Source organism: Podarcis tiliguerta (assembly GCF_965153285.1).
Source record: "Podarcis tiliguerta genome assembly, chromosome: 8".
Taxonomy (NCBI): domain Eukaryota; kingdom Metazoa; phylum Chordata; class Lepidosauria; order Squamata; family Lacertidae; genus Podarcis; species Podarcis tiliguerta.
Window position 1 is genome coordinate 79,232,276 of NC_139541.1, and position 14,279 is coordinate 79,246,554.

Here is a 14,279-nt window from a genome sequence, read left to right on the forward strand (position 1 = left end):
GCTGTACGCCGGCTCCCTCGGCCAATAAAGCGAGATGAGCGCCCCAACCCCAGAGTCGGCCATGACTGACCTAATGGTCAGGGGTCCCTTTACCTTTACAGGACTCAAGATCCGAAGGGCTGAGTGTGGTGGAAGCTCTTGATGAACTTTTGCCACTTGAGACCTCAGGGAGCGGGGACTGAACCTTTGAAAAATACTAGATTTAAAAAGGCAGCCAGGCACCCTGAACATCCAATGCCCATTTGGAAAACTCCCTAGTGAGCTCAGTTTCTCTACTGAGCTTGATGGACCAATGGCATTACTCTGCGTAAGGCAGTTTCCTGAGATCCTAAGGGTCCCTCTGAGTACCTAACTTTTGCCACACCGGTGGGAGGAGGCCAGCTTCAAGAATAGCCTGCGTTCTTGCAGAATAACCACTTGCACACATGCTCACTGCCAGCTTTGGGGTTGTTGTTTTTCGGGAGGGAGATGGTGGGGGCTTCAGCAAGATAAATAAATAATAAAAAATATTTATTATTATATATATGCCGCCCATCTGACTGGGTCGCCCCAGCCACTCTGAGCAGCTTCCAGCAAAATATTTAAAAAATTAAAAAATTGTCCAGAGTGCATTGCAGTAGTCCAAGCGGGAGATAACCAGAGCATGCACCACTCTGGTGAGACAGTCCGCGGGCAGGTAGGGTCTCAGCCTGCATACCAGATGGAGCTGGCAGACAGCTGCCCTGGACACAGATTTGACCTGCGCCTCCATGGACAGCTGCGAGTCCAAAATGACTCGCACCTGGTCCTTCAGGGGTACAGTTACCCCATTCAGGACCAGGGAGTCCTCCACACCTGCCCGCCCCCTGTCCCCCCAAAACAGTACTTCTGTCGTGTCAGGATTGAACCTCAACCTTGACTGGGATGCACTGATGGCAACCCCTGGTGTTGCGGCGGTGGCAAGCTATTAAAAAATCTGCCCCCGTTTGCTCTGAACTTTGTACGAATCGACACGGGACGCCTCACCTGAGGATGTAGTTCACCCAGACCATGTTCTTCTCGGTGGGGTTCTTGACGTTGACCGAGATGGTGGCGCACGACTGGACCCACACGAAGCCCCCGTTCTTCTGCAGCCAGCGGTAATACTGGGTCACCACCTGCCCCTTGTTTAACACTAGAGGAGGAGGAGAGGAGGCAACAGCCGTTAACAACAGTTTTAAGAAGAAAAACATTAACTGTGTCTACCCCAAAGCGCTGAGGAACAGTGGCAAAGTCTTGCCCGGACTGTACCACTTCAGGTCACCAGGGAAGGTTGCAAGCTGGGTAGAGAGCAAGCCTTGAGCTTGGCTGAAATTCTTCACTCTTTCACAACACATTTGTTAAATGCAAGGAGGGTTTTTTGTTTTTTGTTTTTAATGGAGGGGGCAAATCAAAAATTCAACAGCCCCCCCCCCACTTTGTTGGAAGGTAGTACAGTCCAGGAAGAGCTTTACCACTTGATTCTTCTAACTGCAAAAAACTGGTCCTTGGACAATCTGCTTTTCATAGGCAGCAGAGCTGAAGAGGTGCCAGGGTAGGAGAAGAATCATAGAACTGTGGAGTTGGAAGGGACCCCGAGGGCCATCTAGTCCAACCCCCTACGAGGCAGGAATCTTGACTGAAAACGGATCCGGAGAAGCTTATAGAGATGCAGGGGATTGCTTTGGCCGAAACAGTGACCCCTTTGGTCTGTAATGCCCTCCAGTTGATGCTAGACTCTGACACCCATCACTCCCAGCCAGCACGGCCAACCGCAAGGGACGATGGAAGCTGTAATCCAGCAAACAAGTCTCCCTTCAGTAGAAGTACGGACTTGGCAAAGAACTCTTAACTTCTGGCTCCGCCTAAACTCAACACCCCCCCCCCTACTATCCTTAGTACTTCAAGACTCCCATAAAAGTGCCTGGCTTAAAACCGTCTATCAAAAACTTCACCCTTGTGGCCTATCCCCACAACACCGACTCACTATGGGCCCTACTAAAGTAAACAGTCTAATTGGTCAATGTCTAAAAGATATCGAGCATCGGAATAACCTGGACACTATAAGGAAATTCTGCCCTTGGTATGTTCATTTTCCACCTCTCAGTTTTGATTCTCTGGCCCCATATCTGTACAAACTTATTATCCCAAAATAGAGACGTGCTTTTACACTTGCAAGACTGGATGTTTTGCCATCTGTGGTACTTGAGGGTCGATTCCAAAAGACCCCGCCTGAGAAACGTCTTTGCCCCTGTGGAGACGGTAGCACCGAAACAGCGGCACACGTCCTCCTGTCTTGTGCTCTCTACAAAGACCTGAGGAACGAGATCATCACTCCACTCGTACTAACCATCCCAGGGCGCTCAGTCACTGCCACAATGTCCTTTCTTCTATCAGATCAAAATGAGCAGATAACAGCAAAGGTTGCTAGGTTCATAGCAGGGGCAATCAGAATAAGGGCCACTAACTGACGGCTGATTCAGGACTTTAAACTGTGCTCTTACATCAAACTTCCTTTTCTGCATATACTGTAATGTTTTATTGTTGCTATGGCCATTGGCTAATGAGAATAAAGTTTTATCAATGATCCCAATGATCCCAGCAAACGTCAGGAGGGCCATAGACTGCCCAGCCATGTTCTAGTAAAGGTAAAGGGACCCCGAGCAGCGCACGGAAACGCCATTTACCTTCCCACCGGAGTGGTACCTATTTATCTACTTGCAGTTTGACGTGCTTTCGAACTGCTAGGCTGGCAGGAGCAGGGACTGAGCAACGTATTCAAACCGCCGACCTTCTGATCGGCAAGCCCTAGGCTCTGTGGTTTAACCCACAGTGCCACCTGCGTCCCAAGCCATGTTCTAGAACGACATAAAAAGCTCAGCCGACAGAGCACAAGACTCTTAATCTGAGGCTTGCGGGTTTGAGCCCCACATTAGGCAAAAAATCCCTGCATTACAGAGGGTTAGATGCAGTCCCTTCCAACTCTATGATTCTAAGTGCAGCCCTGGCTGACCAGACCAAAGGCCAGTCTAGCCCAGGACTCTGTTTCCCAAAGCCTCTGAATACCAGTCCCTGGGGAATCTAAAGGGAAAGAGGGTGGTTTCTGCTTGTGGACTTGCCAAAGGCTGCCTGTATTTAAAGTACATGGACTCCCCTGCCCCAAATCCTGGGATTTGTAGTTTGCTAAGGGTGCCAGGAATTCTAGCTCTTGGAGGGAATGCCCTGGACTAGATGAAGCTCTGGCACAACCCAGGAATGTGCATGGGATGCTCTAATACAGAAAGCTTATCGCCGTCAACACCGTTACGAAGCCAACATACAGTCCAGGTGACTTTGCCGGATTCCCTCCACATCCTCGCCGTGAATGAACCGGTAGCAGCTTTTGCCCACGAGCTCCGAGGGGGTCAAGTCCATATAATCGCTGATCCTGTGTCAGGGGAAGAAAGAGCAAAAAAGGAAGGCAGATTACGGAAGGGCTGAGCAGGAGATCCATTCATTCATATGGGGCCTTTTCAACTCTGGCTCCGGCCTGGTGGTACGCTCTGCCCCATGAGACCAGGGCCCTACAGGATCTGATTTCTTTCCGCAGGGCCTGTAAGACAGAGTTGTTCTGCCTGGCCTTTGGCTTGGAGCCAATTTGATTCTCTCCCTCCCTCTCTTTCTTTTTTCTTTTCCTTCTCCTCCTGCAATGAGGCTACATTTTAATATTTTAATGTTCCATTATTTTAATGTTGTATTTTACTTTTGTTTTTTAAGTTGTAATCATTCATCTTGTTTTTATTATTGCTTGTAAGCCGCTCTGAGTCCGGCCTTGGCTCGGGAGGGCGGGGGATAAATAAAAAATTATCATTATCTTTATTATTATTATTATTATTATTATTATTACAAGAAAGAGGTGTGACAGAGCCCTGCCCCAAGGAGCTTACAATCCAAACCAGGCAGATGGAAACAACAGAAGGAACGTGGGTGGGGGAAGGAGGCAGGGAGAGAATATAGGATCAATTACGTGGACTTTGGCTCAGATACAATATGGGTGTGGGGCTGGGGGACAGGAGCAGCAAATCCAGAGGCAATAGCCGAAACCAAGGGGGACAGGAGAAATAAAGACAACAGAAAGCCACCATCCTTTGAAGTGCTGTGTGTGTAATTTCGATTTCCAACTCGCTGTGACTTTTTCAGCCGTCTCTGCCAACAGATGCCCGCGTTCCCCGAGAATGGCACAAAGCAGCCCAGAGGGCCCTGGCAACCCACCTGCTCTCGCAGTACACAATCTGCAAGTCCATGTTGACCCGGAAGACGAACATGTGGCACTCGATGCGCACCTCGCTGAGCGTGGAAGGGGGCAGGGTGTGGGCCAGCGCCACCAGCCCCATCACGCGGCCCAGCAGGGAGTGGGCGTGGGAGAAGGAGGGCAGCCGGGGGCGGAGGCGGCCCGTGACGTGGATCACCTGCAGGGGGCGAGGGAGAGCAGGAGAAGTGGGTTTGAGGGAGGCCAACCCCAACCTCTCTCACCACCAAAGGAACACAAGCGAACAGCAGAGAACCTGCACAAGCAACGCTGACACAAAACCCCACATATAGTAAGTAAAATAGAAACATTGCCACCCGACCCCACCCCCACTCACCTCTCCCGCCTCCCCCTCTCTCCCCCTTTTCTTCCTAATGTCTCAACAAGCAAAACTGATCTGTAAAAATGTTACATGGGGGGGGGGGGAATACGAGAGAGAGACATTGCACACGCTTTTGTAACTCAAGAAAATCTTTAATAAATAAATAAAGAGGAAGTAAGACCCACGGCTGGAGCGGGCGTCATTTTACCTTGTAGCCGGAAGTTTTCACGTGAAGCCCTCTCTTGGTCAGGGTGGATTTCAGACGGATGAAAAAGGAGCGGTCCAAAACGTCGCCCTCAGCAGGATGGGAGCTGGCTGGATCTAAGATACAGAGACAGGCAGGTGTCACACCTTCAAAATTAGGAGCTGTTCCAAGAACATAAGCAGAGCCTGTTGGACCAGGCTAATGGCCCACATAGTCCAGCATTCTGTCCTCACAATGGCCAACCAGCAAGCAGGACTCGTACCTATACAGTAGAGGGATGCGGGTGGCGCTGTGGGTTAAACCACAGAGCCTAGGACTTGCCGATCAGAAAGTCGGCGGTTCAAATCCCTGCAACGGGGTGAGCTCTGGTTGTTCGGTCCCTGCTCCTGCCAACCTAGCAGTTCGAAAGCACACCAGTGCAAGTAGATAAATAGGTACCGCTCCAGTGGGAAGGTAAATGGTGTTTCTGTGCGCTGCTCTGGTTCGCCAGAAGCGGCTTAGTCATGCTGGCCACATGACCCGGAAGTTGTACGCCGGCTCCCTCAGCCAGTAAAGCGAGATGAGTGCAGCAACCCCAGAGTCGGCCACAAACGGGTCTAATGGTCAGGGGTCCCTTTACCTTTACTAGAACATGGCTGGGCAGTCTATGGCCCTCCTGGTGTTTGCTGGGATCATTGGGTGTCCCTTTACCTTTTACCTATACAGTAACCCTTTGAAAAAGTCCAGGAGGATGCCAGCGTGGTTAAACAGCCGTGTCAAGGACACCGTAAATGGTGAGTGGACTTCCTTTTAAGAAGCAGAAGTTTTGCCAAGTTTGGACACATTAGGAACAGGAAACCAGGGAGCCAGAAGATCTTTAGATGACTTTCCATAGGATGGAGAGTTTTGAAGAAGAATTGCGTATTGTATTTGTGCGTTGGCCTTCCCCATGGAAGATGTCCATATCTGGGCTACTGTTTTCGTGCGGGGGGTGGGGGGGTGAAGAGAAGCGTTTGCAGAGCTATGTCAAATAGAGGTGACCAAGAGTGAACTTTAAGAGCTAATTGACAAATTAAAAACTAACAAGAAGTCAGAGCCAGATGGCATTCACCCAAGAGTGCTTAAAGAACTCAAATGCAAAACTGCTGATCTTTTAACATAAATATTCAACGTTAAAAATCAGTTTCCTTCTTCCCAGAGGACTGGAAGAGGTAACCTGAGCGTTTTTAATTTTTTTAAGGAATGAGGTGGGCATTTGCTATTACAGACTCACCACCTTATTTTTTCTCCTAGGTAAATTTGCAGGGACCATTATTAAAGCTAGTATTTCTAAGTACATGGAAGAACAAGCCATGTTGAGGAAGAATCAGCATGGTTTCTGCAATGGGCGGTCCTGCCTCACTCTAGCCTTTTGTAGTTGTTTGTGTGTCTCAAAAAACACATGGCCAGGGGTGATCTGGTAGACATGAGAGGTTGGATCAGATGCTAGTCATACTCAGACCCACTCGAATTAATGGGCATGACTAACCTAGATGAATTTCACGGGTCTACTTTGAGCAGAACTTAGCTGGAAACAATCTTATATATCTGAACGTCCCAAAAGCTCATCAAAAGCTCTTGAGCGAACTTGGCAGTTATTGGGTAAGAAAGAGATTCCTTATATGACTCAGAAACTGGTTGAAGATCGAAGGCAGGGAGTAGGGGTGCAAGAAGAATCAACTTAACTCCTTCACAGATGCTGTGGAATAGGTGTGAGGAACATTGATGTGGCCAAGAGCTACATCAGATTGTTGTCATTCTTTAGTCATTTTAGTCGTGTCCGACTCTTCGTGACCCCGTGGACCAGAGCACACCAGGCACTCCTGTCTTCCACTGCCTCCCGCAGTTTGGTCAAACTCATGCTGGTAGCTTCGAGAACACTGTCCAACCATCTCATCCTCTGTTGTCCCCTTCTCCTTGTGCCCTCCATCTTTCCCAACATCAGGGTCTTTTCCAGGGAGTCTTCTCTTCTCATGAGGTGGCCAAAGTCTTGGAGCCTCAGCTTCAGGATCTGTCCTTCCAGTGAGCACTCAGGGCTGATTTCCCTAAGAATGGATGCGTTTGATCTTCTTGCAGTCCATGGGACTCTCAAGAGTCTCCTCCAGCACTAGAATTCAAAAGCATCCATTCTTCGGCGATCAGCCTTCTTGATGGTCCAGCTCTCACTTCCATACATCACTACTGGGAAAACCATAGCTTGAACTATATGGACCTTTGTTGGCAAGGTGATGTCTCTGCTTTTTAAGATGCTGTCTACAACGAACTATTGAAGGTCATAAAAACCAAAATGTGGATTGCACAGCCACGAAGCTCAGCTAGTCACTGCCTCTCTGCCCAGCCTACCTCAGCGGGTTGTTGAGGGGGGGAGAATTATATATGCCACCTTCAGCTCCTTGGAGGAAGAAGGTGGGATACAAATGTAGTGAAATAAACAAAGAAACCCTAACCTAACCCAACGAAACAAGTAACCACAGGAGGCTGCAATGAGGACTCAGATCAGCCTTCATCAACCTGTTTTGGACCACAACTCCCATCCACTCCCATCAAAGCACAATTTAACCTATGGAACTGCCTGCCACACGAGGAGCTGGTTCCTGGATTAGCTTTTTAATGGGGGGGGGAGGGAACCCTGACCAAGTATTTTAGCATTCTGCAGCTCCACTGCCCTACACAGGACATCAGGTCTAGAAGAAATGTTTTACCTGAGCAACCAGCACTCCCTTTCGTTTTCCTTCTCTCGGTTGTGGGGATCCCTGCTTCTCACGTTCATAAAAGGGTCAGTTCTTTCAGCTTGTTTTGGACAATTCCCAGCAGCTCCCAGAGTTACACAGCCACATGGGATCTGTGGTCCAGAACAGCTAGAAGGGGGTTGGGTTGGGGTGAAAGCTGTCCTAGAGGAATCTAGCTAGCCAGGGCATGTTGAGAACAAGACTGCTGGATGAGACAGACCCCTCATCTGACCCCCCCCTTTCCTCCCCCCACATTCTTATGAGAACACACTCAGGGGCAGAACGCTGCTCTCGTATTCTCTTTTACTTTCCAGCTCGGTATAAATCTTTCACAAGTTCCCTGGATAAAAGCCGAGCAGGCGGATGCCAAACGAGAAAGGAGGAGACTCGAGATACCGCTTCGCTCCTCTCTCTCTCTCCCTCGGTGTCCTTCGCAGGTGTGCAAGTGAGTGGGGACAGAGGGCAAACCGGGCACCGGGGAGCAGCCTCTGACCCGCCAGGTCAGCTTGCGGAGAAGCAACAGGGAGAGCTACTGGAGACTCGGCGCCTGATCCCGGGCAGCAACGTCCCATCGGCCCAACGGCGCTTGCAGCCAAGCAAGGGCAAAACAGGATCAAAGCAGCACAGGGAAAACAGAGAAAGATGCCGCATCTGTACCATACCTTTAAAGCACTGTGATAGCTCAGTTGGTATAATAATAATAATAATAATAATAATAATAATAATAATAATAATAATAATTTATTATTTATACCCCACCCATCTGGCTGGGTTTCCCCAGCCACTCTGGGCGGCTTCCAACAAAACACTAAAATACAATAACCTGTTAAACATTAAAAGCTTCCCTAAACAGGGCTGCCTTCAGATGTCTTCTAAAAGTCTGGTAGTTGTTTTTCTCTTTGACATCTGGTGGGAGGGCGTTCCACAGGGCAGGTGCCACTACCAAGAAGGCCCTCTGCCTGGTTCCCTGTAACCTGGCTTCTCGCAGTGAGGGAACCGCCGGAAGACCCTCGGCGCTGGATCTCAGTGTCCAGGCAGAACAATGGAGGTGGAGACGCTCCTTCAGGTATACTGGGCCTCTGAGGCCATTTAGGGCTTCAAAGGTCAGCACCAACACTTTGAATTGTGCTTGGAAACGTACTGAGAACCAGTGTAGGTCTTTCAAGACCGGTGTTATATGGTCCCGGCAGCCGCTCCCAGTCACCAGTCTAGCTGCCGAATTCTGGATTAGTTGTAGTTTCCGGGTCACCTTCAAAGGTAGCCCCACATAGAGCGCACTACAGTAGTCCAAGCATGAGCGTCAGACTCTTCATCTTGTGGGTTCGAGCCCCATGTTGGGCAAAAGAGGATCCTAGTGGTTCCTCTACAAATTTGTGACTCTACAATTCCCCTTTGAGCAGTCACGGCTTCCCCCAGAGAATCCTGGGAGTTGTAGTTTGTTCAGGGCACTGAGAATTGTTAGGAGACCCCCCTGCTCCTCTCCCAGAACTACAATTCCCAGAGTTCCCTGGGAGGAGGGATTGATTGTAAGCCAATCTGGGAACTGTAGGAGGGGGAACAGGGTTAAGCCTTAACAGGCAACAGTTCCGAGGATTCTTTGGCGAAAGCCATGTCTGCTTAGAGCTGAATCATAGTGTTTTAAATTTACAGCATGAATGGGGCCAGAGTCATTTGTTCACCCAGGTCGATGTTGTCTGCTCTGGCTTTCCCCCAACCTGGCACTCTCCAGGTGTTTTGAACTACAACTCTCATCAGACGCTGCCAGCATGACCCATGGCCGGGGATGCTAGGAATTGTAGTGCAACACATCTGGAGGGCATGGAATTGGCAGCCCTTGGTCTAACACTGACCGGCAGAACCTCTCCAGGTTTTCAGGCAGGAATCTCTCCCAGCCCTACCTAGAGACACCGGGGTTTGAACCTACGGCCTTCTGCACAAATCGCAGGTGCTCTAGCACTGAGCTATGACCCTTGCATGGATTCTCTTCCAGCTCTGGGGAAAAGGAGTGAGCTCCACTGTTTGGAAGAGCAGAGGCCTGTAAGAAAATTCTGTGCCTGCGTTTCTGTTTGCCGTCAAAAATAAACTGGTACAAGATAAATAGACACGTAGCTTTAAAAATCAATCGTGTCGGCTATTCAAAAGATTTATTTTCTACCAACTCCCTGGGGAGGGAAATGCTGGCCAGTGGTTAGAGCTGGAGGCGTCCACGGGGGAAGGGAGTAGACGGGGGTCACTGTGCTTCAATTATGCACCCTGTCTGCAAGAGAAAATAGTGTTCTGAAAGAGGCTTCCTGTCTGCCTTTGCAGCCCAGATTGATTCACAATTCCAGCTTCCCACGAGCGTTTTCCTCAGGAGAAAACCCACTGGGGCCGCAAACCCACACAACATGCATGCGATGACGTTTGATCCCAGAAGCCTGAGCTGGAATACTCCAGGGTCAACCTGTGATGGCCTGGGAATCAGATTCAGAGGCTGAACCTGAGGAATCCCAGCCTGCACAGGAGTCCCTGCCTCCAGGGCCGGCCGAGCTGGGGCTGGGGCCTGAGCCTGAAGGGTCCTCACCTGTGCTGGATCCTCAGGTGCAGACACCAGCTGAGCCTGCTCTGGCTCCGGAGGTGATGACCCATTGCCTGCAGGTGCTCCACTCTCAGCCCCGTCAGGGGAAGCTGAGGTTGCCTCTGGGTCCGGTAACCCTCCAGCCTCTCCTGAGCTGCAGAGGCTCAGGGCAGAGAGGCGGAGGGAACTAGGTTCTCACAGGAGGAGTGCTCGCCTCCAGGCCAGGAGAGGGGAGTCACCTGTGGACTGGGACCGCCCTATGCGTTGGGGCAGATAAAAGCAGCCAGCCCCAGTCCCAGGTTGCGGGAGCAACATTGTTGGTAGCCAATTCCTGCCTGCACCCTGTCCTGCTCTTCTGCCAGAGTTCCTGACTACATCCGGCTCCTTGCCTTGGACCCCGCTTCAGCCTTGACGGACAGCCTCCATACCACACCATCGACCTTGGACTGGACTCAGACCACGCCGCACGGTAACCCCCTGGGACCAGCACACAACCATTGCCATGACCACAAATTCACTCGGTTATAGGCCCATGGGTGCTAGGGATGCGGGGCACCCGGACGCCGGGCTCTCAGTCCGGGGCAGAGATTTGGAGTCCGGGGATTTCGGAAGAGCTGACAGCCGCTGCAGAGCAGAGCCCATCAGAGCACGGCAGCTCTTCTGCTGCAGGCAAGCGAGGCGCTGGGGCAGCCGGCCAGCTATGCCCTCCTGCACACCTGGGATTGGTGGGCCATCAAGAGGCCCGCCCAGCGCACACTGCTCACACAAGGCACCCAGTTTTGCTCAGTCGCCACCAGGACCACCTTGGGCTTGACTGTTGTTGCGCTGGGCTCTGTTTGCCCATCCACCACCCAGCCCGGCTGCGGCCTTGCTCTGCTGCCACCGCTGCCACATCCCTGTTGCTGCTGAGGTGTCAGCAACCTGTGCAACCTGGGGGGGCGCCAGGCGGATCTTTGCACCCGGGCGCCACATATGCTTAAGACGGCCCTGGTCATAGGCATGTTTTTAGTCTCAGCGGCCCAATCTGCAATGTCAAGACTGCAGGGGTGGTCTACCTTGCCGGGGTGTTGTAAAGATTGCTGAGCTAATGAAGGTGAAATACTATATAGCCAGTATTATGGAAGAGACTCTTGAGAGTCCCATGGACTGCAAGAAGATCAAACCTATCCATTCTTAGGGAAATCAGCCCTGAGGGCTCACTGGAAGGACAGATCCTGAAGCTGAGGCTCCAATACTTTGGCCACCTCATGAGAAGAGAAAACTCCCTGGAAAAGATCCTAATGTTGGGAAAGATGGAGGGCACAAGGAGAAGGGGACGACAGAGGACGAGATGGTTGGACGGTGTTCTCGAAGCTACCAGCATGAGTTTGACCAAACTGCGGGAGGCAGTGGAAGACAGGAGTGCCTGGCATGCTCTGGCCCATGGGGTCACGAAGAGTCGGACACGACTAAACGACTCAACAACAACAATGGAAGAGGAGGAGACTGGGTGACGGGCTGCGAAAGTGGACAAAAAGAGAGAATCTGGTGGGGGTAGGCTGGTTTGGGACCAAGTTTTAATTCATTTATAAAGGCTAGTCTACACTGGACATTAAACGGGCTTCAGTCATCATGGCTCTCAAACAAGAAACCTCTGATGAGAGCCAGAACGTCAAACGAAATTCCCTGTCACTGTTCCTTGGAGCCATGGGTGGTCCCCCCCTTGAAACAGATGGCTTTGCTCTAGCCCTGGAGGCGAGAGGGTACCTCTGAGCATGCGACAAGTGCCTGATCCCCATGACCTGAGCAACCACACACAGCTTCCATGCTTGCAATATTTCCTGGTGTGCTTGAAGCATGGGTATGCTAGAAAGTAAGAATAACCTGCTGGGTCAGGCTGGTGGCCTGTCGAGTCCAGTATCCTGTTTTTGCAGTGGCCAAGCAGACGCCCGTTAATGGGAAACCCGCGAGCAGGATCCGAGCCCTCTCCCCTCTTGCTGTTACCCAGAAGGCATACCAGATTCAGAGGTCTCCGTCAGCCCAGAAGAGGATGTGGCCGTGGCCAGGGTGGGCGCTTTCTGGCGCGTTGCGTGAGACGTCTCCGAGGGAGGCTTCAGGCCCAGCTGCTCAGCGACCTCAGGGTGGTCTCCAGGGTGGACGTAATCGAAGATGCTGCTTCCTGTCAGCTCCACCTGGAAGACAAGGAACACCTGGCTGTGTCAGGAACAGGAGCAGGATTTTTTGGGATTCCAAGCCCTCTTGCATTCTGACCCCCTTCTTACTCCTTACCCAGGTTGATCAACATCAGGGTGGTCCAACATGTGGCCCTTGAGGCCTTTTCCAGCGGCCCTTGGCAACATTGGACAGCCCTCCATCCCAGCCCTCCGTTCTGCCATTCCACAGCCAGGTAAGCATGGTGCTGGGCTTTGGGAAGGAGGCGTGAGGACTCTGGCAGGGTCCTGGGGTCTGTCCTCCTCCTTCCCAAAACATGGTTAGTGCTTTGCCAGGTCTGGGAAGGAAAAGGGAGGCTTTAGGAACCTGTCAGATCTTTAAAGCCCTAAATGGCCTCGGTCCAGTATACCTGAAGGAGCGTCTCCACCTCCATCGTTCTGCCTGGATGCTGAGGTCCAGTGCCAAGGGCCTTCTGGCTGTTCCCTCACTGCGAGAAGCCAAGTTACAGGGAACCAGGCAGAGGGCCTTCTCGGTAGTGGCACCCGCCCTGTGGAACGCCCTCCCACCAGATGTCAAAGAGATGAACAACTACCAGACTTTTAGATGACATCTGAAGGCAGCCCTGTTTAGGGAAGCTTTTAATGTTTAACAGACTACTGTATTATAATACTTTGTTGGAAGCTGCCCAGAGTGGCTGGGGAAACCCAGCCGGATGGGTGGGGTATAAATAATAAATTATTATTATTATTTGTGCCTCCTTCTCAAAAAGGGGGGGGGCACTTGCTTACTTATCTGGCTTTGGGAAGGCAGCAGGAGGGCTGGGGCAGGTGCCTTCAATTTTGACCTCACTCCCCACCCCTGCACAACAAAGCAGTGTTCTGTGCCAAAGTATTCTTGCGGCCCACTTGATATGAAAAGCTGTACCGCCCTGATTTAAACGCTGAAGGTTAACATAGCAAGTTTACACAAATCCCTCTCGCCCGGTGCAACAGATCCTCTTGGATTTTCATAGAAGCACTGCAGTTCTGGGGAGTGTGGGAATCCAGAATTGAATGCAGCACTGGCTTTAGGATTCAGCCTCCAGAGAACCCCAGCTTTCGCTTTTTGTTTTGTAAAGAAGGCAAGTTTCTAGTCCTTGTGGCTTGAAAGTCCGCGGGCAACACTCAGCAAAAACCAGAGGTGCGGATGAAGGAGGTTTTCAGGGGCCAGGGTGGGGGCTCCAACACCCTGCTTAGTTATTTGTATTATATTTAAAGAGGTATACATTCCTGGTAGTCCTTTGCCTTCTTCCCGGGAGCAGAAGAAACAGGGCGATACAATGCACTAAAAATAAATTATGCAGAACAGGAGGGGCAAAAACTCGTTAACAATAATGAGAAGGAGGGACATACACATTCATGCATGCCCAGAATTTTCTTCCTGCAGAATCTCATTTGCCTTTATTTTATCTTTTTAAAGAGAACAGCAGACTCACTGCTCTGGGTTGAAACAAAACAAATAAAATAAAATAAAATAAAAAATTCCTTCCAGTAGCACCTTAGAGTGAACAGATGTGGCTGTAACATACAGCCTGGCTACATACAATGGATTGTTCGGTAAGTTTGGGATAGTAGCTAGAAGCATGTAGATACGTTTGACGGTCAGTTGGTTGGTGGTGTCTATACGCCCGTAGAAGAAGGGGACGACAGAGGACAAGATGGTTGGACAGTGTTCCTGAAGCTACCAGCATGAGTCTGACCAAACTGCGGGAGGCAGTGGAAGAAAGGAGTGCCTGGCATGCTCTGGTCCACGGGGTCACGAAGAGTCGGACACGACTAAACAACAACAACATACGCCCGTCCTGTATTTTTATAGTAGTGTCCAAAAAATGTATTTCTTGCATAGATTGGTTCAGTGTTAGGTTGATGGTGGGGTGAAAGTCATTGAATGTCTGGTGGAGGGTGTCGAAGATCTGTTGACCATGTGTCCAGATAATAAAAATATCATCAATGTAACGCAAGTACAAGAGAAGT

The 14,279-nt window shown here is 50.7% G+C and overlaps 1 protein-coding gene across 4 annotated transcripts in view; it reads right to left on the minus strand.

Annotated features, from left to right (window-relative positions):
* Nucleotides 1–14,279, minus strand: part of NPAS1 (neuronal PAS domain protein 1) — a 96,206-nt gene that overhangs the window by 7,766 nt on the left and 74,161 nt on the right. For all 4 annotated transcript variants that reach the window (XM_083455016.1, XM_083455017.1, XM_083455018.1 and 1 more), the window contains 5 exons: nt 12,113–12,287; nt 4,816–4,928; nt 4,249–4,445; nt 3,318–3,424; nt 1,006–1,153 (listed from right to left, as the gene is read on the minus strand). In XM_083455016.1, coding sequence (XP_083311142.1) covers nt 1,006–1,153; nt 3,318–3,424; nt 4,249–4,445; nt 4,816–4,928; nt 12,113–12,287 — 740 coding nt within the window. The remainder of the gene's footprint in view (nt 1–1,005; nt 1,154–3,317; nt 3,425–4,248; nt 4,446–4,815; nt 4,929–12,112; nt 12,288–14,279) is intronic.